Consider the following 26,415-nt stretch of genomic DNA (forward strand, 5'->3'; position numbering starts at 1 on the left):
AATATTTCCAGAATTCTTACTATATACTGGGTGCTTTAAATCCATTAAGTAACAAGGAAAATTAAATGTGTATTGAATCATTTTAAAGGTAAATAGGTGTGGTAGGAATATTTATCATAGAACATTTCTGTATCACTCTTTGAGGTTTCAGTTATGAAAGAGCTGCAGTTATTAAGACTAGAGGTGATAAAGACACATACTAACATTAAAACAGGACCTTTAACAGATGGTGAAAAAGAAAATGTGGTTTTTAAAGTGTGATTTCTCTGGCAATATATGAATGGGGTTAAAAAATTGTATTGGAGATTTTAGCTGGTGAGATAATAGTTTGCTTCAAAATGAATTGTCCCAAGCAAAAGTAATCTAAAAGAGGTCAGAATTGTGATTACATTTCCAGCGGGCTACTGACTGGGAGGGGGCGCAAAGGAGCCTTCTGGCTACTGAAATGTTCTCTAACTTGATCTAGGTAGTGGTCTCATGGGGGTATACATATGTAAAAAAAATTAATTGACCTGCACTTTTAAAATAAGTGCACTCAACTGTATGTAAGTTACACTTTAGTAAAAACATTTTTAAAAAGTTGCTACAGTGAAGCCAAGGAGCCTTGGTCACTAAATGGTTAAGCTCTCAACTGCTAACTAAAAGATTGGCAGTTTGAACCTATCAGTGGCTCCATGGTTGAAAAGACCTGGCAATTTGCTCCCGTAAGGATTACAGCCTAGGAAACCCTGTGGAGCAGATCTACTTTGTCCTACAGGGTCACTGTCTGTTGGAATTGACTCAACAGTACTTAACAACAGAGTGAAGCCAAATGTGTATCCTTCCAGCATATAAATAAAATACCGTATTTTTTATACAAATAACGCACACCTTCTATGTTTGTTTGCCAACTGCGCCCTCTCCCCATGAGGTATTTTGGCAAACACACGTAAAAGGCATGTTATTTGGGTACAAATATGGTATATTCCATATAATAATTACAAGATGTAAATATAATCTTTGAAAAATTTTACATATCCATCCCATTCTAAATTAGACATCCCAAATTAATCAACAATTTGGTAAAAAATATATATTTCTTCCAGATTAAGGTGCAACTTTATAAATTTATATTAGCAACAGTTCTCATTGACATTAATAACAGTTTATATATATCTGCTCTGAAATCTGAGACAAGCTTGTGTGCTACAGACTGCTTTTTTTTCAAACATGTAAATAAACCCAACCCAGTGCCCTCGAGTCGATTCCGACTCATAGCGACCCTATAGGACAGAGTATACACCTTTAAAACCTGATACACAGCAGAGACTCACTGAGCTACTGGACTAACAGGGGACATTTACACGTATCAACAGATCATGAATGCTTCAAGGATCACTTGAAGAGGCCACTTGGTTTACTTTTAAAAAAGAGTCATGTTATTCACATGAACTTTAGCTAATAACAATAATCAGAAAATGGTAAATAGAAAATTAATTATTATATAATATAATGTCAATGCATTATTTTTGTTTGCTTCAATCATAATTACATAGCTGGAGAAGATATGTTGCTTGAACAACACAATAATACATACCTCTTCTGATAATTAGTATTTTCTCCAAATGTAATTAATTTCCACTCATTTAATGAATTATTATGTAAGCTAACGGAGATGAGTATCTTAACAAGTACCACAACTAGTAAGTGCCAATAGATTTTCCCTATGGACTTTACCCATCATATCTACAAAATGTTGGAACGTTGATTGTTAAAATATAATTATAGGTGTTTTGTGGTTTCAGATTTTAGTAACTTGAATCAGACTTGTCTATTTTTGAGATTCCTATATCTTCTCAGCTTCACTTTCAGAACATAAATTTCATGAACATAAAAACCATACTTGCTTTTCAATGCATGGTTTTCTGTTCCCTGTAGGTTCTTAATAAATGCCAGTTGAGAATAATGAAATTGATGCTAATATGTGAATAGTCCAGTTATCTTACTGCAGATTCCAGGAAGACCGTGTCAATGTAGATTTAGTCCAAACCTGGTAAATGTGCAGTTGACCATCATTCTTACACACACTACAATATCCAAGTAGCTAATTTGAGAGCCATTAACCATATGTGTACTGAGGTTCCCTGACCTTCAATTTAGTTGTATTTATTTATATAACAAAAAATGTAAGGCTTTATATATTGAAAATATTGAAATACATAAGTTGATGGGGAGAAGAAAGTAGGGAACTAATGAAGGAGAAAAAATTCATAGAAAGTAGTGACATAGTTCAAGTCAGTTTGAGAATGTCAGTGTTGGCCCAAATTTTGTCTTCTCTTTTCATTCCAATTCTCCCATTTCTATTACTGACTTTTAAAAGAAATTAAAATGAGCATAATATCTTATTGTTTGTTAATCATTTGTCTTCTCACACTCCTATACCAATGTATTTTTATTTTTAGTAGTTTTTCATTCAAGCTTCTTCCTTATTTTATTTTACTTTTAACCAGCTCCCTCTCCCTCCAAGCCACACAAATCTCCTTCTAAAGACTATATGGAATCCATTCTCTTCTTATGGGGTATAGATCCTAAGTTGTTGTTAGATGCCATTGAGTAGGCCGGAATCATGGCGACCACATGTAAACAGGATGCAAGTTTGCCTGGTCCTGTGCCATCTTCATGATTGTTGGTATGTTTATAAATCCTAAATAAGTATATATATTTCAGGTGTAGATAAACCTTGGCTTTGTACCAAAGTATTGTTTTTTGTTTGGCCGTGAGTATTCTCTCTAGTAAGGCCTAACCTTTTGGAGACTTTTGATGACAGTAACCTGCTTGGTTCATGTCTTTATGATATGTGAACAATGGAATGTATAAGTATAATGGGAAAATATTTATTTTTATACATTTTTATGTTTTTTTCTCAGTGTGTGCTCTATTTGTGGGCCTTGAAAATCCTTTACCCCAAAACACTGTTTTTACTTCGTGGAAATCATGAATGTAGACATCTAACAGAGTATTTCACATTTAAACAAGAATGTAAGTATACTTCAAGCTTATTCTTTAAACACCATAAGGGAAAAGAAGTCATTTTAATAGATACTCTGAGCACTTGGCATTGTATTATGCCAAGCCAAAACTTTAAAATGACACTATTTTTTATCATTTTGTATTTCCTTAAAAGCATAGACAGAGATTTCAGAATTTTTTTAAATTTTAAATTCTCTTCAGTGAAGTGATCTAAGAATTTGAATTAATGATTGGTATAATTTTTCCTAAAAAACTGATGATTAAGTTACTATTTTTTAAATGGCAAGAATGCTGCTATTTAGGTTAATGACACTACCCTTTAATCTTCAGACAACTCCAGACAAACAAATGGAAGATAGATTCAACCCTATCCCTGTATTTTTTGTATCCGATAGATAAAATACTAGCATATAGTCAATTTTATAAAATTAAAGATTACTTCTTCCTTTAGAGATAGGTGCTTCCTTTAAAGATAGAAGTGGGGAGTACTTCCTATAAATTCCATTATCCTTCTCTCTCTTTTTTTTTTTGCATTGTCCATTGAAACTTAAATTTCTCTCCATCATTTAGTCGTCTATTAAATGGAGCATAAAGGCTTCCCCTGTCAAAGCATTAAATATAAGTTGATAATGGAAAAGCAACGTGCAGTGAGATAGAAGTGACTTTATGAACCTTGTTTCATGCCGTCTGCTTTTCCACAAGATCATTCAGGAAAATCAGACAGCGTTATGGCCATCTTTCTCTTGGTCACTATTCCACTTGTTTGTGTGTAGTGTTTTTTTGTCATACATCTACAGATAAATAGCAAGAATGCATAGAGAAAAGTTCTCTCCTCCATTATACAAAAAGTTACTAAAAATTGTGAAATACAGATCACAACAAAACTAACACACAATAGCTATAAAGGCTAATATTATAATTCTTAAAAAAACCTTAGTTATGTTTTAGAATTTTACGGTGTATAGTTTTATGCAAACAATACAATCCTGGCAAGAAAACAATAAAAATAAACTGAATGAAATTATCCTAGCTTTATGAAATCAGGAGGGTAAATACTTGCTTTTTTTTTTTTTTTTTTAAATGATATTTTAAAAGGTAAAATAAAGTATTCGGAACGTGTATACGATGCCTGTATGGATGCCTTTGACTGCCTTCCTCTGGCTGCCCTGATGAACCAGCAGTTCCTGTGTGTACACGGTGGTTTGTCTCCAGAGATTAACACTTTAGACGATATCAGAAAAGTAAGTTCTGTTATTTTCCAGGTTTAATCATTCTGTGTGCTTAAGTCATAACTAAGTCATAACATTAGTAAATTAACATTAATAACATTAACAGATTAAGTCATAATATTAGTTACTTTGCCTTTATCGGTATTGAATTAAAATGATTTGAAGTGCTTATGAATGTCTTCTTTTTTTTCTCTAGAAAGATCTACCTGGTAGAGTTTTCATGTCTAAAACCTCAGGGTTCATGTTGCCATGTGACATATTTCACTGGAAATATAAAATATTTGATTCCTAAAAATATATGTGTCTTTTCATTATCCTTGCTTATGTATGGGTTGAAAATTTGCCCGTGGGAAAAGTCACAGCTTGACCTTTAAATTGTGTGCATATTATATTTATTGTTACAGTTAAAAAAAATTTTTAAATAACAGTTTTTAAAAAGGCAATGGTGTTATTATATTGATTGTCTTGAGTAGATGAGTGAAAAACAGTTGACTTTCTAAGAGACATCATTTTTTACCACTTTTCTTTTTATTAAAAAGGGGGTTTATATATAAATACATACACACCAATATGCCTAAGAGTTTTTTTAACCTCATTTAACATTAGTTTCTTCTATGTTTGCCAACCAAGTTCTCCTTCCACTGTGAGGTATTTTTGTAAGCAGGCTATGCTATTTTTCTTTACAGTAACATGTAAAAAAAAAAAAAAAATGGCGTAGAGGTGCTTACGAAAATACCTTACAGGGAGAGGGCATAGTTGGCAAACAAACATAAAAGGTGCACATTATTTGCATAAAAATATGGTGCTATTGTTTGAGGCAGCAAAAAGATGAGTTAGACTGAACGTGGAAGTGCACTGGGTCTTTTTCATGAGAAAATGTAACAATATGGAATAGTTTTATATAGTAGAAGAGAATCTTTTTTTTCCCTTCAGTTGTGTTTATAACACTGGTAATTGCAGCATTGTAAGAAAAAAGATGAGGGAAAGAGTGATTTAAAAGAGCTCTGCATATTTTTCTTTGTGTCAAAATTCTCAAGAGAGAAAGCAATGTGTTTTACTATGTTATTTTAAAATAACATCACCTGGAACAGAGAAAATATCTAAAATTCTTTTAAGGTATGATAATTTGTTCACATTAATGTTTATTACATAATACTTGTGACTGAGAAGAGTATGTTCAACACCAAGCATTCTTTCTAGGAAGTCTAAGCTAAATGTTTTGTGAAAATTATGAATGTTAGATACTATATTCTAGATTCTTCTTTTCCCTGGTTGTAAGACCTTAGAAAATATGCTTGTGTTTATCCCAAAGAAGAGGACAAAGGTAGAAATAATTCTGACCTTTTATTATTACTCTCACCAATAATTTTAGGAAGACTGAGCAGGTCACATTGTTCTAAATTACTGTATTTGAACTAGGAAAATCATGATTGTGCTCAGTTTTGTCTTAAAGACACATAATACTTAGTTTTTATTTATTTAAGCCTAATGCATTATAAGACTTTGGCTTCAAACAAGTAATGTACTATGAAAGTACAGAATTTATTGCTTAAATATAAGTTTACTTAAGGATAATCATAGACAAAAATCCAAATTCTGGCTCTTGCTTATCATTTAGTTAATTTTTGGAATACAAAGCATCTTTTAATCTCGCTTGAGTGGTTGCCATTTAATTTTTTTCCCCATTTTCCCTGAGTTTGGAAACCTCAGATATCTGTATGTTGGGCAACATTTACAAGTTCATTCTATTAGTTGCCTGAACTTATTAAATTAGTAAACAATACTTTTTTTTCTATTTTGTTCAGTGGAGAAAAAGATCAACTATCTAGCCATGCATTAATGCATCATATTAAGAACTTGATAAACAATTATTGTAGTAGGTATAGAAATGGAATAGGTCAAAATACAAATGAGTGTGGTTGTTTTGTTAGCAAATGCTGGACATCAGAGACATGTATGTTTTATTCTCATGCCTTTATTAAGTTTCATGTGCATAGATAAAAATAGAAAATTAGCGATTATTCTAAAAAGGAGGATTAGTTAAAAGTTCATTCAAACTAGCATTTTTATTATTTGGGCAACATTGATAGATAAAGTTTTATACTTCAAAAAATAGAAAGAACAGGGGCTGCTAGGCCATTTTGTTGAATATGCAACAATCACCCAAAAATTTATTAACCTCTGCTACAAAATAAATAACCATTTTTATATGGTTCTCATTCGTTGTGTTTCTTAAATACTTTTCTTCATGGAACTCATGGTGTTGAGGAAGTGCTTTTTTATTTAATCATGGATATTTTTGTACATCATAAATTTTTACTATTATAAACTCGGTTTTATTTTAGAAGCTCACTGGTTTTTAAGAAAAAATATATTTAGGAAAGGAAAACATTATGTTGTTGTTGGGTGTCATTGAGTTAATTGTTGACTCATAGCAACACCATGTGACAGAGTAGAAGGTTCAGGGCTTCAGATGTAGCAATAATATTTTACTTACTTTCCTGTTCAAAAGGAAATACATAATTTTTATTTTTAAAATCAAACAGAAAAGAAGTGCATAAAATAAACTGTTGTTTCCTGCTCTGTGTGTGTGTGTTCAATGCATTCATTACACTTTTGCTTCTGCTGTTCTACAACACACAGAGCATTGGCATTTGTTCAGTATTTCCGGTAGTGTAGAGATGTGATACTGAATTACAGTCATGGAGTTCACGTATAGAGCCATTCACTTTCTACGAGAATGTGACCAATTCATTCTTCTAGGATCTGGTGAGTTCTTTGGAAATAAACAACCATATGTCTCATCATGAATTAAGTACATCTTTAAAAAATCTCCCACTATCCCAAGGACTTACTTTCAGGCATGTTTCAGATATTATATTCAATTTTCACTTATATCATTAAGCTCTAGACTTAGTCATAAAGTGATATTTATGTTTGCATTTTGTTATATGTCCGTTAGAGTTTCCGCCACACTTTAATTAATTATGCATTTTAGTTTATTTTTACTGTAGATGATATTAACTTTTAAAATGCGCTTTGTAAATTTCCCATAATATATTCAGTTTTATGGTTGCCTTCCCAGATCTTTGGTTTGGGATTCACATTAACCAGCAAGTCTGCCCTCCTCTGCTGGTCTACCCCTAAAAATAAGTTCTTGCTTCCTCGGAAAGAAATTCTGCATTTTTATGGACAAACGTTATTTTTATTGGTTGTGTTATTACACAAGCATGAATTATTTAAATTTCTTAAACAAGTTAGAGGTATAAATATGCAATGAGTATTTTATGGTTAACGTGAAGGCCAAAATACAGAGAGAGGACTTTGTCTTATTGAGGTTTTTAATTGAGTGTTGAAAATATGAAATAATACTTCATTCTTTTTAGATATTAAAAAAAGTGGTTTGTAGCAAAACTGTTACCTAATTACTCTGTATGTCCCAGGAAAAATAGAGAATTTGATTGGTTGACAGCCTGATTCATTCACCATCTCTATGGGATTTTAAAAAATATTAACGTATTGACTATGGAGGATATCAATCCTTAATGGGATTTCATAGCTACTTTATGTTTTTTTCAAGAAGCTTTATTATATCTGCCAACTTTACCAAAGATCCTTTAAATATGGTTAAATTAGGATAAACTAAAGCATAGTGACAGTGTTTATAAAATTGGTGAAATGTCTCATTTCCAGTTATTATATTGCTCATACCTTCTAAATGGACCATTTTAAATTGAAATATGACTTTGCTAAGCATTTATGGCTGGAAAATGGATTTCATATGAGGGCTTCAGTCAAAAGTATAAAGCTTAGAACTGTAAAATGAGCAATGACCAGCTAAAGTTGGGTTTAATTTCGTGTTTATCATTACTGTTTCTTTGTACTCATTAGGTAAATTACAATAGCAAGGGCAGATTAACCAGTAAACACGGTATGCACGGTTTACTGTAAGCAAGGTATGCATGGGCTTAATTGTGTTTGCTTACTAATCTGTAGTGGTGAACAATTTCACATGACTTTGGTGAAAACTGGATGAAATTGTTCACCACAGAATAGTAAGTAAGCCCAAGTAAGCCCACATACCATGCTTATTGGATAATCCACCCCTGTACAATAAGTTTGTACTTTAACTAGAAACCTAGGTGTCCCCAAATGAATAAAGACGCAAAATGTTGTTGTCTCAGCCAAAATACCATGTGCCTTTATGTGCTGTTCTGATATAGCAAGTAGCTACTCTTAAAATGAAAACCCTGTGTTCCCGAAATTATGTTGTTAAACGTAAAAACCGTAAGTTATTCCCCATCCACATCTCTAAATCACGCTTTAATGGAATCAGTAATAGGAATCTCCCCAAATATAAAATAAAATCGAAGCTCCTCCTCCACCAATGACACAGAGATAGAGTCATGTTAACTGGTAATGACTAAAACACTTGAGTAAAATCAATCTGGAGAGAAAGAGAAGGATAAAAGGGAGAATAGGAAAAAGAAAAAAAAATAGGAAAAGGAATAAAGAAGCAAGAGGAGGATGAAGGGTGAAATGAATGGAGACAATAAATGAGCTCATCGAGAGGAAGAAAGAAAGGTAAAGAGAGATGAAGAGTAGAGTAATGGGGAGAAACGAAGGAGCAGAGACGGGAAGAGAGGGGGCTGGGGAGCAGTTCACTCTGCACCATGTTTGGGAGAGAAGGATGAGCAGTGCACAGTGCTGCTTTCTCCTGTTTTCTGGATTCCAAGTTTCCCAAGGTTAGTATTTTGCTCTCTGTCTTCTATTTTTCTTAGTTAGACCGATTCAAAGAACCACCTGCTTATGGACCTATGTGTGATATCCTGTGGTCAGACCCTCTGGAGGATTTTGGAAATGAGAAGACTCAGGAACATTTCACTCACAACACAGTCAGGGGGTGTTCATACTTCTACAGGTGAGGACGGAGAGCTTGCCTTCTGGAACCCATTTTGGTTTATAACTGCTGTAATTTGTGCCATGTGTTTGATTTATATATGATGTTTGTATAACTTTCCTAGGAAACAAGTATTAATGGAAAGTTCGCTTTGAAAGCTTGGATCAAATGGGTTCTTAGCACTTATAAAATGAAAATATGATTACACAGAGAACACAGGAAGGAGGAAGTGGAATGGAAAGGTGGTACGAGGGTGGGAGCAGCAGCTGAAGAAGATAGTAGGATTTTGAAGAAATTTTATTCTACTTCTTGAATTGTAGAAAAAATCCAAGTCCTGTCTTGATTTTTCACTCAATTGTTTAATCACAGTGAAAAGTTCTACCAGTTTTCATGATTTAAAGCAGAAAAACAACTTCCTGTTGGTTACTTGAATTCTACTCAAGTCATTTTTAAATTTTCTTAAGTTTATCAGGCTTTGTGGATAAAGTAAATGAGCAGCTACCCACTGTGTAGGTACCATAATGAATTTTTTTTTTTTTCTTTTGCACTCTGACAAACTAAGTTGAAAATATTTTATGGTAATTTTTATATTTGCAAATCTGTAGGAATTTTGCCATTTTATAAAATTTTGGAGCACTTCACAAAGAAATCTGTAATACAATTGTGTTTCAACATGTCTTCATGATTTTCCCAGCATCTCTCCTTAATTTTAGCCCACTAGGTTCACTAATCATTAGACACAGAGCTTATATGAAAATTGCCAAAGTGAAGAGGTAAAGAGGTTATGAAGAGGTTGAGAATTTTAAATTCTGGAGTACATTTTTTTTAAACTTAAAAACAAAATCTGATTTTCACTGAAATTAATGCTCCATTCCAAGCCCAGCAGCTAAACAAATGACAAAACCAAAAACCCAAACCTGTTGCCATCAAGTCAGTTCCAGCTCATAGTGAACCTATAGGGCAGAGTAAAACTGCTCCATAGAGTTTCCAAGGAGCTCCTGGTGGATTTGAACTGCCAACCTTTTGGTTAGCAGCCATAGCTCTTAACCACTGCACCACCAGGGTTTCCAAACAAATGACAAGGCTAGAAGAATTCTATAAGGCATACACAGCCATATAGCTTCTGTCTATAGGAGTAAACTAATGTCATACTTCTACATAATGTTGGAAACCCTGGTAGTGTAGTGGTTAAAAGCTGCAGCTGCTAACCAGAAGTTTGGCAGTTTGAACCCACCAGATGCTCCTTAGAAACCCTATGAGGTGATTCTACTCTGTCCTGTAAGGTTGCTACGAGTTGAAATTCTGTCCTATAAGGTTGCTATGAGTTGAAATCAACTCAATGGCAAGGTTTATATATATATATATATAAACCCAGTGCCATCGAGTCGATTCCAACTCATAGCGATCCTATAGCAGTTATCCACTACTCGGGTAGAACCTTTTGTTCCATGTATTAAGTTTTCCCTATGAAAAAAATATTCCTTTTACTCATCTGTTGATGTGATTTAGAAATGAGAGTTTAGGAACAGAAAGTATTATATATTGTAAACTATCATTGAAAGAATAGTTTTATTGTAAATATTAATAAAGAGGTTTATTCCAAGCTTGTTTATCTGAAGTTTAAAATTCACTTCAATGTTTTGGAAAATTGGGTACCAAGGCTAATGAGTCTATTTTAACTGAAATGGAGAAGCGTAGTATAGTATTTCTGAAATGCCTAGGTTTCTTTTCAATAATTAATTTGGGGCTAATCTTTTATAAAGATGCTTGGACTTTTAGTGCAATGTTAGATATTACTGATGTATGTCAAGACCAAGTGTTCAGTTTTTCAAATCTGATATTAAGTACCTAACTATACCATGAATATTTAAATTACTTGTTTGATACTATTGGGTTGTGCTTAAGAAATATAGTATTAAGCAAAATCCAAAGCCCTTGATTCTGATATTGAGCCATACTTCATTAATCTTTCTTTAATTCATCATATAGCATTCCCCTATTAGATTTCTGCATCAGCTGTTCAAATAAATCATATTCTTAATAAAGTCCCATACTGAGTTTATATAAAGTTATAGTGTTTTTATTTTATGACTGTAGATACAGATACATTTGTGTCAGGGATAAAGTTTATCTACTGGACAATTAGAATATTATTTTGTTCTCAACTTAATGAGTATTTAACTAGTCTTATTAGAGATTCTTAATAGATAACGATCTTTAGCCATGACAGATTATACATGTAGCTGAGTGTCTAAATCCGCAGCTTACGAACCCTGACTAATGGTAAAGCAGCCTGAGTTATGTTTTATCCAAGAAGCTTGCTGATCATTTTGTCTTTAGTGCCATCTAGAAGGTCTCAAAGCATCCACTGAGGTAGTTGTGGATAAAGCTGATCTAGACGGGCACAAATGAACAACAGAATTGGTGGAGAAACTCAGTGGTAATTACTAGCTTAAATTATTGGCAGTTATTTTGAGCCTCACTTACCAGTTTTATCTTACATGTTTATACAGAGTTTGCACACTTAATTTGCTTTGCCACCCTACTCACCATCTAACATCTTGTCTAGAACATGATTTTAGTAAAATAAAATTATATAGAAAAATGCATCAGTAAAAACTTACTAAGAGTGTCCATCAGTTATATAAGATAGGCAGTGTGACAGAGAGGAAGGGAATCATAAAAACTCAGTTTTTGCTCCAGTTTTACTCTTAAGCCAGCTTGCATTCTCAAATTCTTCTAATATACAGGCAGGTGATTGAAACCCTTGAAGCAGGCCAAGGGTTAGCCCATAGAGATTAGTGGGGCAAAAGCATCATTTTCTTTTTAACACCACATAGTCCAAACAACAGAAACCCTGGTGGCGTAGTGGTTAAGTGCTACGGCTGCTAAGCAAAGGGTCAGCAGTTCAAATCCGCCAGGCCCTCCTTGGAAACTCTACGGGGCAGTTCTACTCTGTCCCGTAGGGTTGCTATGAGTCGGAATTGACTCGACGGCACTGGGTTTGGTTTTAATCCAAACAAAACCGTAGGTTGAATTTGGTGCTTAGGTTGTCAGTTTGTATCTTTGCCTTAGATGAATCATATGAGTTTTGTGTTCTGGGTTTAACTTGCTTCAGAATGAGTGAGTTAAATTAGACATTCAAATATTAGGCTCTGAGATTTGAGGACCATCTTGACACTTGTTTTTAAAATGTTTTTGAGGCTGTAAATTGCAGTTCACTCAAATCCTACTGGCCTCTTAATCACAAATGAGCAGCATGTTTTCTGTTCACATGCTGCCCAACGTCTCTGCTGCAGTAGAGAAGTTATCTTGTCAGCCCCTTCCATCTAGAAACCTTTGGCTCCTACTTTTAACATCCTGAATCTCCTCTAATTTATCAGGCAGATTCCTGGCTCTTCTGCTGTCTCTTTTTATGTCTCCCTCCTGCTTTTGGATTTTTTTTTTCTTCACACTTTCCCAGGAACCCCACCCATTTCCCTAGCTTCACTGTAAATTTCAAAGTCTGAGAAGAGTTTGGTTTGATTACAAAATCTGTGTCCAGCCCCTTCACCACTTTCTCTTTCCTGAGCTTGAATTCATTATTTCTACTTGTCTGCTGGAATTTTCTATCTAGATGTTCCATTGTCATCTTAAACTAAATTCACATGGCCTAAGATTTTTAAGATAACTTATAATTTACTTGCCTCAGGTTTTTTTTTTTTTCCTCCCGCTTAAGAGTTTTACTTTTTTATTGAATGGAGGCATTTAAAATAAAAATTAAAATAAAGATAACTACTAGGAAATTTGATTAAACTTATATAAAAAATCACCAAAAAACAGTCAAAACAACCTGAATCATGTTTGTGATGGAAGGGTATAGTTTCATGCACTCAGTTTAATTACACGGGATAGTTTTGTTTGGTTTTTTGTTTTGTTTTTCATTAAAAAATTTATACACAAATTGTTTTGTAACATTAGTTGCAAATCCCCACACTGTCAGCAGTCTCCCCCTTTCCCGCATTATACCATGGGTTCTACATGTCCATTAGTTCAGTTTTCCTGTCCTTTCCTGCCTTCTCGTCTTTGCTCTTGGGCAGGTATTGCCCATTTCGTCTCATATACTTGATTGAAATAAGAAGCATGTTCCTAACATGTGTTATTGTTTGTTTTATAGGCCTGTCTGATCTTTAGCTGAAAGGTGGACTTCAGAGTGGCTTCAGTTCTGATTTAGCAGGGTGTCTCGGGGCTGTAGTTTTGGGAGTTCTTCTGGTCTCTGTTGGACCAGTAAATCTGGTCTTTTTTGTATATTTTAATATTTTTCTTCTGCTCTGTCTGGGACCCTCTATCGTGATCCCTGTCAGAGAGAGGTTGGTGGTGGTAGCCAGGCATCATCTAGTCTGGGCTCAGGCTGGTGGAGGTCGTGGTTCATGTGGTTCTTTAGTCCTTTGGACTAATATTTCCCTTGTGTCTTTGGTTTTCTTCGTTCTCCTTTGCTCCGAACATGATGGAACCAATAGATGTGTCTTAAATGGCTGCTTGCAAGCTTTTAAGACCCCCAGACACTACTCACCGAAGTAGAATGTAGGACATTTTCTTTATGAACTCTGATATGCCAATTGACCTAGATATCCTCTGAGACCATGGTTCCCAGCCCTCAGCACCAGTAACTCAGTCCCTCAGAGTGTTTTGATGTGTCTAGGAAGCTTCTAGGACTTTGCCTTTGTCAAGTTATGCTGATTTCTCCTATATTATGAATTGTCTTACCCTTCACCAAAGTTAACAGTTGTCTGCTGTCTAGTTAGTGATTTCCCCTCTTCAACTCTCCCCTCCCTCCTAACCATCAAAGGTTGTTTTCTTTCCCCCCCATGTGTAAACCTTTATTTTCGTTTTTATAATAGTGGTTTCATACAATATCTCTCCTTTTGTAATTGACTTGTTTCACTCAGCATAATGCCCTCCAGATTCATCCATGTTGTGAGATGTTTTGCTAATTCATCATTGTTCTTTTTCGTTGAGTAGTATTCCATTGGGTGTATGCACCATAATTTGTTTATCCATCTGTTGATAGACACTTAGGTTGTTTCCATCTTTTTCCTATTGTGAGTAATGCTGGGTTGAACACGGGTGTGCAAATGTCTATTTGCGTGATGACTCTTATTTCTTTAGAATAGATTCCTAGGAGCACGATTGCTGAATCCTGTGGTATTTCTATTTCTAGCTTTTCAAGGAGGCACCATGTTATTTTCCATAGTGTTTGTGCCATTTTACATTTCCACCAGCAGTGTGTAAGAATTCCAAGCTCCCTGCAACCTCTCTAACATTTATTTTCTGTTTTTTTGATTAGTTCCAGTAATGTCAGGGTGAGATGATATCTCGATGCAGCTTTGATTTGCATTTCTCTAATGGGTGATGATCAAGAACATTTCCTCATGTGTCTTCTTTGGTTAAGTGTCTGTTCATATCCTTTCCCATTTTTTAATTGGATTATTCGTCTTTTTGTTATTGAGATGTTGAAGTATTCTGTAGATTTTAGAGATTAGACTTTAGTTGGATATGTCATAGCCAAAATTTTTTCCAGTCTGTAGATTCTCTTTGTACTCTTTTGGTGAAGTCTTGATGAACACAAGTGTTTAACTTTTACTAGCTCCCAGTTACCTACTTTATCTTCCCATGTTTGTGCATTGTTAGATATGGTTTGTGTTGTATTTATGCCATGTATTAGGGCCCCTAGCTTTGTCCCTATTTTTTCTTCCATGATCTCTATCGTTTAGGTTTTACATTTAGGTCCTTGATCCATTTTAAGTTAGTTTTTGTGTATGATGTGAGGTATGGATATTGTTTCTTTTTTTTTTTTTTTACAGATAGACATCCAGTTTTGCCAACACCATTTGTTAAACAGACTTCCTTTTCCCCATTTAATGGTCTTTTGTCAAAGATCAGCTGACCATCAGTGGATGGATTTACATCTGGGTTCTCAATTCTGTTTCATTTGTCAATGTGTCTTGTACCAGTGCCAGGCTGTTTTGACTGCTGTTGCTATATAGTAGGTTCTGAGATCAGGTAGTGTGAGGCCTCCTACTGTGTTTTCTTCTTCAATAAGTCTTTGTTTTTCCAGGGCCTCTTTCCTTTCCATGTAAACTTAGTGATTAGTTTTCCCATCTCGTTAAAGAATGCTGTTGGTATTTGGATATGGATTGTATTTTATCTACAGACTGCACTGGGTAGAATTGACACTTTCACAATGTTGAGTCTACTTCTTATCCATGAGTATGGTACGTTTTTCCATTTATGTAGGTCTCTTTTGGTTTCTTATAAAAGCGCTTTGTAGTTTTCTTTTGTGTAGGTCTTTTACGCCCCTGGTTAGATTTATTCATAAGGATTTTATCTTTTTAGGACCAATTATAAATGTTATTGTTATCCTGGTTTCCTTTTCAAAGTTCTCTTTATTGGTGTATAAGAATCCAACTGATTTTTGTATGTTGATCTTGTATAATGCTACTGTGCTGAATCTTTCTTTTAGTTCCAGTAGTTTTCTTGTGAAATCTTTGGGGTTCTCTATGTAGAGGATCATATCTTCTGTGAATAGGGATAGTTTTACTTCTTCTTTTTCCAATTTGGATGCCCTTTATTTCTTTTTCTTGACTTGTTGCTCTAGCTGGGACTTCTAGCACAATGTTAAAAAGGAGTGTTGATAAAGGGCATCCTTGTCTTGTTCCTGTTCTTAGGGGGAACGCTTTCAGCTTCTCTCCATTGAGAATGATGTTGGATGTTGATTTTTTATAGATGCCTTCTATTATGTTGAGAAATTTATTTTCTATTCCTAGTTTATTGAGGGTTTTTATCAGGAATCAGTGTTGGACTTTATCAAATGCCTTTTCTGTGTCAGTTGACATGATCATGTGATTCTTTTATTTATGTAATGGATTGCATTGATTGGTTTTCTAGTGCTGAACCATCCTTGCATACCTGGTATGAATCCCACTTGGCCATGGGGTATTTTTTTCCTCTGATATGATGCTGAATTCTATTGGATAGAATTTTTGCATCTGTATTTATGAGAGATATTGGTGTGTAATTTTCTTTTTTTTTGTGGTGTCTTTACCTGGCTTTGGTGTAAGGTTATGCTGGCTTCATAGAATAAGTTCAGGAGTGTCCCCTCCTTTTCTGTGTTCTGAAATAGTTTGAGTAACAATGGTGTGAGCTCTTCTCTGAATGTTTGGTAGAATTCTCCAGTGAAGCTGTCTAGGCCAGGGTTTTTGTTGTTATTGTTGAGAGTTTTTTTTTTTTTTTTTTCTACTTCTTTGATCTCTTGTTATGGATCTGTTCAGATTTTCTATCTCACCTTGTGTTAGTTTAGGTAAGTAGTGTGTTTCTAGAAATTTGCCAGTTTCCTCTAGGTTCTCAAATTTGTTGGAGTAGAATTTTTATGGTATTCTGTTATCATCCTTTTTATTTCAGTTGGGTCTGTTGTAATGTCCCCCATCTCATTTCTTATTTGGGTTATGTAATTCCTCTCTTGTTTTTTCTTTTGTCAGCCAGTGGTTTGTTGATGTTTTCAAAGAACCAACTTTTGGCTTTGTTGATTCTTTCAATTATTTTTTCTGTTCTCTATTTACTTCTGCTCTAGTTTTTATTGTTGCCTTATCTCTGGTGGCTGTTGGCCTCTTTTGCTGTTCTCTTTCTATTTGTTCAAGTTGTAGAGATAACATTCTGATTTGGGGCCCACTCTTCTTTTTTGATGTGTGCATTTATTGCTATAAATTGACCTCTGTGTACTGCCTTTTCTGTGTTTTGGTTTGGTATGATGTGTTTTCTTTCTCCTTTGATTCTAGGAATTTTTAAATTCTCTTTTTGATTTTTTCTATTACTTAGCTGTTTTTAAGCAAGGTGTTATTCAGCTTCCATGTATTTGATTTTTTTCCCTTGTTCTTCCTATTATTTATTTCTACTTTTATGGCGTTATAATCAGAGAGAATACTTTGTATTATTTTGATGTTTTGGATTTTATTGAGGGTTGCTTTATGGCCTAAAATGTGGTCTATTCTGGACAATGTTCCATGTGCATTGGAAAAGAATGTATCCTTTGCTGATGATCAGTGGAGTGTTCCATATATATCTATGAGGTCAAGTTGATTGATTTTGGACTTCTTGTATTCTATATCTTTGTTGAGTTCCTGTCTAGATCTTCTCTCCTTTACTGAGAATGGGGTGTTGAACTCCCTTACTATTATTGTAGAACTATCTGTTTCTCTTTTCAGTGCTGTTAGAGTTTGCTTTATGTATTTTGGAGCCCTGTTGTTGGGTTCGTAGATATTTATTAAGATTGTATCATCTTGCTGGATTGTCCCTTTTGATCATTATATAATGCCCTTCCTTGTCTTTTATGGTTGGTTTTGCCTTAAAGTAATTTAAAATTAGTATTGCCACTCTTGCCCTTTTTTGGTTACTATTTGCTTGATATGATATCTGATTCAAAATGGCCAATACCAGTCCATTTCACCTCACTAATGCCTAGGATATTGATGTTTATGCATTCCATTTCATTTTTGATGATTTCCAATTTTCCTAGGTTCATACTTCGTACGTTCCAGATTCCAATTATTAATAGATGTTTGCAGCTGTTTCTTCTCATTTTGAGTCGTGCCACATCAGCAAATGAAGGTCCCAAAATCTTTACTCCATCCACATCATTAAGGTCGACTCTACTTTGAGGAGGCTGCTCTTCCCCAGTCACCTTTTGAGTGCTTTCCAACCTGGGGGGCTCATCTTCCAGCACTATATCAGAGAATGTTCTGCTGCTATTCATAAGGTTTTCACTGGCTAATGCTTTTCAGAAGTAGACTGCCGGGTCCTTCTTCCTAGCCTGTCTTAGTCTGTAAGCTCAGCTGAAACCTGTCCTCCATGTGTGACCCTGCTGGTATCTAAATACCAGTGGCATAGCTTCCAGCATCACAGCAACACACAAGCCCTCACAGTACGACAAACTGACAGACACGTGCTGGGAATGGCAACTCGCAGAGGAATGGTGTTGCATTAATCGTCAAAAAGAATGTTTCAAGATCTATCCTGAAGTACAACGCGGTCAGTGATAGGATAATATCCATACGTGTACAAGGAAGACCAGTTAATACAACTATTATTCAAATTTACACACCAACAACTAGGGCCAAAGATGAAGATTTTTATCAGCTGCTGCAGTCTGAAATCGATCGAACATGCAATCAAGATGCATTGATAATTACTGGCAATTGGAATGCAAAAGTTGGAAACAAAGAAGAAGGATCAGTAGTTGGAAAATATGGCCTTGGTGATAGAAACAATGCCGGAGATCGAATGATAGAGTTTTGCGAGACCAACGACTTCTTCATTGCAAATACCTTCTTTCACCAACATAGACGGTGACTATACACATGGACCTCGCCAGATGGAACACACAGAAATCAAACTGACTACATCTGTGGAAAGGGACAATGGAAAAGCTCACTATCATCATTCAGAACAAGGCCAGGGGCCGACTGTGGAAAAGACCATCAATTGCTCATATGCAAGTTCAAGCTGAAACTGAAGAAAATCAGAGCAACTCCACGAGAGTTAAAATATGACCTTGAGTATATCCCATCTGAATTTAGAGACCATCTCAAGAATAGATTTGATGCATTGAACACTAGTGACCAAAGACCAGACGAGTTGTGGAATGACATCAAGGACATCATCCATGAAGAAAGCAAGAGGTCACTGAAAAGACAGGAAAGAAAGAAAAGACCAAGATGGATATCAGAGGAGACTCTGAAACTTGCTTCTTGAGCGTCAAGCAGCTAAAGCAAAAGGAATAATTCATGAAGTTAAAGAACTGAACAGAAGATTTCAAAGGGCCTCTCGAGAAGATAAAATAAAGTATTATAATGACATGTGCAAAGAGCTGGAGATGGAAAACCAAAAGGGAAGAACACACTTGGCGTTTCTCAAGCCGAAAGAACTGAAGAAAAAATTGAAGCCTCGAGTTGCAACAGTGAAGGATTCCATGGGGAAAATATTAAATGATGCAGGAAGCATCAAAAGAAGATGGAAGGAATACACAGAGTCATTATACCAAAAAGAATTGGTCGATATTCAACCATTTCAAGAGGTGCCATATGATCAGGAACTGATGGTACTGAAGGAAGAAGTCCAAGCTGCTCTGAAGGCATTGGCAAAAAATAAGGCTCCAGGAATTGATGGAATATCACTTGAGATGCTTCAATAAGCAGATGCAGCACTGGAGGTGCTCACTCATCTATGCCAAGAAATATGGAAGACAGCTTCCTGGCCAACTGACTGGAAGAGATCCATATTTATGCCTATTCCCAAGAAAGGTGATCCAACTGAATATAGAAATTATAGAAAAATATCATTAATATCACATGCAAGCAAAATTCTGCTGAAGATCATTCAAAAACAGCTGCAGCAGTATATAGACAGGGAACTGCCAGAAATTCAGGCTGGTTTCAGAAGAGGACGTGGAAGCAGGGATATCATTGGTGATGTCACATGGATCCTGGCTGAAAGCAGAGAATACCAGAAGGATGTTTACTTGTGTTTTATTGACTATGCAAAGGCATTTGACTATTTGGATCATAACAAACTATGGATAACACCGCTAAGAATGGGAATTCCAGAACACTTAATTGTGCTCATGAGGAACCTTTACATGGATCAAGAGGCAGTTGTTCGGACAGAACAAGGGGATACTGATTGGTTTAAAGTCAGGAAAGGTGTGCATCAGGGTTGTATTCTTTCACCATACCTATTTAATCTGTATGCTGAACAAGTAATCTGAGAAGCTGGACTATATGAAGAAGAACGGGGCATCAAGATTGGAAGAAGGCTCATTAACAACCTGCATTATGCAGATGACACAACCTTGCTTGCTGAAAGTGAAGAGGACTTGAAGCACTTACTAATGACGATCAAAGACCACAGCCTTCAGTATGGATTATACCTCAACATAAAGAAAACAAAAATCCTCACAACTGGACCAATGAGCAACATCGTGTTAAATGGAGAAAAGACTGAAGTTGTCAAGGATTTCATTTTACTTGGATCCGCAATCAACAGCCATGGAAGCAGCAGTCAAGAAATCAAAAGACGCATTGCATTGGGCAAATCTGCTGCAAAGGACCTCTTCAAAGTGTTGAAGAGCAAAGATGTCACCCTGAAGGCTAAAGTGCGCCTGACCCGAGCCATAGTATTTTCAGTCGTATCATATGCATGTGAAAGCTGGACAATGAATAAGGAAGACCGAAGAAGAGTTGACGCCTTTGAATTGTGTTGGCGAGGAATATTGAATATACTATGGACTGCCAAAAGAACAAACAAATCTGTCTTGGAAGAAGTACAACCAGAAGGCTCTTTGGAAGCAAGGATGGTGAGACTGCGTCTTACATACTTTGGACATGTTGTCAGGAGGGATCAGTCCCTGGACAAGGACATCATGCTTGGCAGAGTACAGGGTCAGCGGAGAAGAGGAAGACCCTCAAAGAGGTGGATTGACACAGTGGTTGCAACAATGAGCTGAAGCATAACAACGATTGTAAGGATGGCACAGGACCGGGCAGTGTTTCGTTCTGTTGTGCATAGGGTCGCTATGAGTCAGAACCGACTCGACGGCACCTAACAACAACATTTGCTTGATACGTTTTTTCCATCCTTTGATTTTTTATATAGTTTGTCTTTGTGTCTCACATGTGTCTCTTGTAGATAGCATATTGATGGGTCATGCTTTTTTATCCATTCTGCCACTCTATTTACAGATGCATTTAAGCCATTTACATTTGGTGCGATTATTGATAGGTATGTGTTCATTGCTGTCATATTGTTGTGCCTTTTTTTTGGTAGTGCTGACATTTTCTTTGTTCCTCTTACTTTCCCGTGCTGATTTCCTTTTGTTTGTGAATCTTTTCTTTTGTTATTATAAATTTTGTGCCTACTGAGACTTTGTGTTTTTCCTCTTTTTTACTTTGATGAGTAAGTTTGTTAACTTTCTTTGTGGTTACCTTGAAGTTTACCCTTATATTACTAAGTTTGAACCAGTTTTTTATTACTTGATATAGCATTGACTTCCTTTTCATTTGAAAATTCTGTAGCTATACCATTTATTCTCCCCTTTTATTATTCTGATGTTGTCATTATTTACAGGTTGATGCCTCTGTTTCCCTTTTTTAAGTCTTTTAACTTTGTTTTATTATTGAGAGTTCTGTACCTAGGTTAGTACCTGGTTGATGCTGTCCTGTGTTTGAGACTCTGGTTGTTGGTTCTCTAACCAAAGGACTCCCTTTAATATTTCTTATAAATTTGGTTTGGTTTTTATGAATTCCCTTAATTTCTGTTTATCTGGAAATGTCTTCCATTTGGTGTTTGATCAAGTTCTTTATCCCTTCATTTGATGCTTAGTGTTCTAGGATTGACATTCGTATCTGTTTTACTTAATTCTTCAGGTCTTTGCTGCAAAGGGACGGCATGATGTATCTGTCTAGGGTGCCATGTTGGCCTTTCCCTTCTTTCCCCACTGGGGATTTCTCCTGGTTTTTCTGTTTTTGCCTACAGTTCATTCTCTACATCAGGTAGACCAGTAAATATCTTTGCTTTTTATTTTTTCATTTAAATTAGTATAGTTACCACATCTTGGTGACACTGTCTTATCACCAGCATCTAGATAATTCATCCTCCCTCTTTCCCACTCTGAACTTAAGATATTCTTTCTTAGTCTGTTGAAGAAATCATACCTGAGCTCCCTGCTTCCAGTTTTATCAGTCCGCCACACCCCTCCCCCGTTCATATATATCCTTTATGAGAGTTCACTCACTTAGTCAAGCATTTAACGAACATTGGTTAGGCCCTCAAGGGAATGACAGTCTAGTATAAGAGACAGATAAGCAGAAATAGACAAATAAAATGCAAGGTGAGTAGTGGTATGATAAATGCTGCATAGGTTGATAACACACACAGACACACACACACACACAGAATTGGGTGCCTAACCCAAACAGGGGATGGGTTGGGGGCTAAGGAACTACTCCTTGTGGAGGTGCTATCACATGTGGGCTTGAATGATGAGTAGAGCATATCCAAGAAAAGTCAGTGGGCACGGCTCTTGCAGGCAGAGAAAGTTGTGTTCTCGAAAACATGAAGGGAAATAACACCTTGGGCTTTTGAATTCTGAAAAGATGCCGCCTGAATGGTCTTACTTGACCTCTAATCTGAAATTACAGCTAGCCGCTTCAGTATCTGCTAGAACTATTCCGTTCCTAGTTTTCTGTCCTGTATAAATGTGTACATACGTAGACCAAAAGGTATACACAAGATTGTTAATAGCAGCAGTATTCATAGTAGCGAAGAAATGGAAAAAAAAAAAAAGAATTTACATTTAGTAGACTGAATAATACATATTTGTATAATTAAATGCAGTAAATTAGAATGAGCTAACTACAATTTTACGTAACAGTGTGGATCGATCTCACAGGCATAATAATTAATGAAAGAAGCCAGATAATAAAGAACACATACTGTATGATACCATTTAAATAACATTAGAGAAAATGAATCTATAGTGTTAAAAGTCAAGATGGCAGTTACCCTTATCAAGGAAGTGATGATGACTGGAGGGAGATATGAGCTTATGGGGTTCAGGTAACATTCTATTTCTTGATCTTCATGCTAGTAACCAAAGTGTTCACTTTATAAGAGGTCATCAGGTTGTAATCTCCTGGTTTGTGCACTTTTCTGTACAGATTTTTTACTTCAGTGGAAAGTTTGCCTTAAGTAAAAATTAGCTGCTGCTCCTGAGGCAGCAAGTGCAAATGAAGACTTCAGTTCTAGAGAATTTCTGGCAGGGAGAGTTGGGGCCTTTCAGGACTTTATCCCTAGTGGGTAAAATGAAATTAGTTGGAGAACTCTGGGGCAAAAAAATGAAACACATGAGTCCTAGGAAACAATAGGTCTGCCAGCATCCAGGAAACCCCAGGGCACCCCAGGGCTAAGTATCCATTGTCCTACTTGAGTGTGCCTGGCATGCAAACCCCAAGAAGCAGAGGAGTTGTTGAACAGTTGGGCAGCATCCTCCCTACAGCTGGGGCTGGGAGAATGTGAAGACACCAAGGAGCGGGAGGCTTCCTCCTGGCACCTTTGCAAAGGATTGAGGCCTAAGCAACAGTGAAGGAAAGAAGCCCTTTGCGTCTTTCACCTGCTTGACTACCCTGTTGAGGCTACTCCAGCAGTAGAGCGTGAGCTCCAGAAAACTGACAAATTGCTGCTAAGCATTTAAGATATAAAGATGATAAAACTGCGCCTCCCTAAGGCATTCGCTATATAGCTGGAGAGAAGATGTGTGAACATAATTTACAACACAACATGATAAGTGGTACATTAGATACGTATGTTAGGGGAATAGAATGACTGCAGCAACTTTGTACACCTGAGGGTGAGGTAGGCTTGAAGGGAAGGGGGCACAGGTGATAATTTAGCTAAGGCTTGGCAGAAGAAAACCTGTGGTGGTGTAGTGATTAAGTGCTATGGCTGCTAACCAACGGGTCGGCAGTTGGAATCTGCCAGGCGCTCCTTGGAAACTCTATGGGGCAGTCCTACTCTGTCCTATAGGGTTGCTATGAGTCAGAATCGACTCGACAGCACTGGGTTTGGTTTGGTTTTTGGGTTTTAGCAGAAGAATAGGGCTTTCCAGAAGGAAAAATACATAGGGCAAGTATATGTAAAGGCATAAAAACATGAAAAAACTTTTTAATAATGCCTACTGGCTATATCATGGTTACAATCTGAAATCTAGATGTAATTCACAGACTAAAATATAGTTTAATACAACAAGAAACAGAAATAAGAGAATAAACAGAATGAGTCTGATAGTAGCTATTTGCTCTACTGCCAAGTCAGTTTTTCTACATTTCTTACATTTTTGTCTTTCCATCTTCTTTGCCTTTGTTCATGCTCCTGTTTCCTGTCCCTCCCTGTCTCGTATGTATGGAATTCTGACCTCTTTTCTATTTACTGACCCTCAGGCATCATTTCCTTTGAGATCTAGCACAAGGCAGGTGTTTTTCTTTCTTTCTTTTATTTATTGTGCTTCAGGTGAAAGTTTATAGCTCAAGTTAATTTCTCATACAAAAATTTATGTGCGTATTGTTATATGGCCCTAGTTGCAATCTCTATAATGTGACAGCACACTCCCTCTTTCAACCTTGGGTTTCTTGTGTCATTTCAACGAGTTCTTGTGCCTTCCTGCTTCTCAGTCTGCCTCTGGACAGGAACCACCTATTTGGTTTTGTGTATCTGTTTGAAGAAGCACATTCTTTATGAGTATTATTTTATTTTTTTTAGCCCAGCCTAATCTTTGCCTGAAGAGTAGGCTTCGAAAATGGTCTTAGTTCTGGGTTAACAGAGCATCCGGGGGCCGTGGCATCGGGGACTCCTCCATTCTCAGTCAGACCATTAAGTCTGGTCTTTTTATGTGAATTTGAGTTCTGCTGCCCACTTTTCTCCCACTCCATCAGTTCCCTGTCAGGACAATCAGTGGTAGTAGCTGGGCACTATCTAGTTATTCTGGTCTCGGCCTGATGGAGTCTCTGGTTTATGTGGCCCTTTTGTCTTTGATGTTCTTCTTTCTCCTTTGTTCCAAATGGACTGGGACTAATTGATGCATCTTAGATGACGGCTCACAAGCTTTTAAGACCCCAAAAGCCACTCACCAAAGTGGAATGTAGAACATTTTCTTAATAAACTTTGTTATGCCAGTTGACCTAATGTCCCCCAAAACCGTGGTCCCCAGGCTCCAGTCCCAGCTACTCTGTCTCTCAAAGTGTTTGGATGTATCCAGGAAACTTCTTAGTTTTTACTTCGGTCCAGTTAAAATTCACATGATTTTTAATTAAGCCAAAATAGTTGAAAGTAATGCCTCCCTTTCCTATAGTGTATATAGTTTAAGTTCTTAGTGAATATTTGTGGTTTGTTTACATTGTGCTTAGTATTGGTTTACCGCTCTTTGATGTGAACTGTCAAAAATTTATTCCTTTTTATGACATACGTTTGTCTCATTAAAAATTCTGAGTGCAGAGACAGAATGATCAAAGGTTTTTTTTTTAAGGTAGTTTGTAATTTGAATTTAATTTATAGTGCAGTGCTTATCTTTGGATTTGAGGTTTTCTTAAAAAACAGAATTATTTTATATTTGATACTTTATGAAGTCAAGATGAAGAATACCTTAAGGTAAAGTTGCGTTGATCATTTTTAAAGTACAGATTTTTAAAACGTTATACATTGTTATAGTTGCTGTTGAGATTTTAAATAGTGTATTCAGTTTGATGTAACCATGAGATTGAGTGAGGTGATAGCTTCATTTCCCAGTAGACTTACTCTCTTGTACTGCCTAGCTCTGTCATCTGTTGCACATGTGTACGCAGACACGCATGGTGCTATATTTGACAAAATTTGAGATTTATTCCATTCTCATGTTATATTTATGTTTCCTTTCCGTTTATGTTTAAAGGCAGACTTGCTAAAATTGATTTTCTCTGGGAGTGGACACTTCTCTTCTTTTGTTATATAATCCCCCCCCCTTTTTTTTTTCCAATTCACACACCTCCCCTGCTTTCTGATTATGTAGGAAGTACAACTGTAGGTGCTTTTTCTGCCCCAGGGAAGAACCTGTCCTTAGAGACAAGAGGCTTGTGTCATGAATGGTGTAGGTTTGATTATGTTTGATCAAATCACATACGTCTGAAGATGGGTATAAGTGCAGGTACGATGATTTTATAACAGATGTTTTCTTTTCTTTTTGTCTCTGGCAGTTACCCGGCTGTATGTGAATTCTTACAGCACAATAACTTGTTATCTATACTCCGAGCCCATGAAGCCCAAGATGCAGGGTGAGCAGTTTTGTGGGTTTGTGAAAACCATGCATTGCCCTTTGTCAGCACTCCTCACTTTGTTCAGGCGGTGGAGGTTCTCTTTTGCTAGGCTCTGCCCCAGAAGAAATTATACCTTAAAACTCTCTTCTGATGACACAGGTATGGCAGAGTCTTGGAGAGTGAATATCTGTAGTTGTTTTGTAAAGTCCCTTTAAAGTCCTTCTATTTCTGCTTTAACATATAAATTTTCAGCTGGTTTTCTTAAGTACCCTAAGACACTTCCTCTTCTCTTAATTTCTGCTCTCACCACTGTACCATAGGTGAATAAATTACCGGCTACTTTTCAGTCTTGTTGGCAATGTGCATTACACATAAATATTTAACAGCTATTCCATATTATGCTCTT

At 36.2% G+C, this 26,415-nt stretch overlaps 1 protein-coding gene across 2 annotated transcripts in view; it reads left to right on the plus strand.

Annotated features, from left to right (window-relative positions):
- Nucleotides 1–26,415, plus strand: part of PPP3CA (protein phosphatase 3 catalytic subunit alpha) — a 357,673-nt gene that overhangs the window by 267,341 nt on the left and 63,917 nt on the right. For both annotated transcript variants that reach the window (XM_049885626.1, XM_049885627.1), the window contains exons 4-7: nt 2,907–3,018; nt 4,105–4,250; nt 9,020–9,159; nt 25,950–26,027. In XM_049885626.1, coding sequence (XP_049741583.1) covers nt 2,907–3,018; nt 4,105–4,250; nt 9,020–9,159; nt 25,950–26,027 — 476 coding nt within the window. The remainder of the gene's footprint in view (nt 1–2,906; nt 3,019–4,104; nt 4,251–9,019; nt 9,160–25,949; nt 26,028–26,415) is intronic.

The sequence above is a fragment of the Elephas maximus genome, chromosome 5 (genome assembly GCF_024166365.1).
Source record: "Elephas maximus indicus isolate mEleMax1 chromosome 5, mEleMax1 primary haplotype, whole genome shotgun sequence".
In the NCBI taxonomy this organism is placed as follows: Eukaryota; Metazoa; Chordata; class Mammalia; order Proboscidea; family Elephantidae; genus Elephas; species Elephas maximus.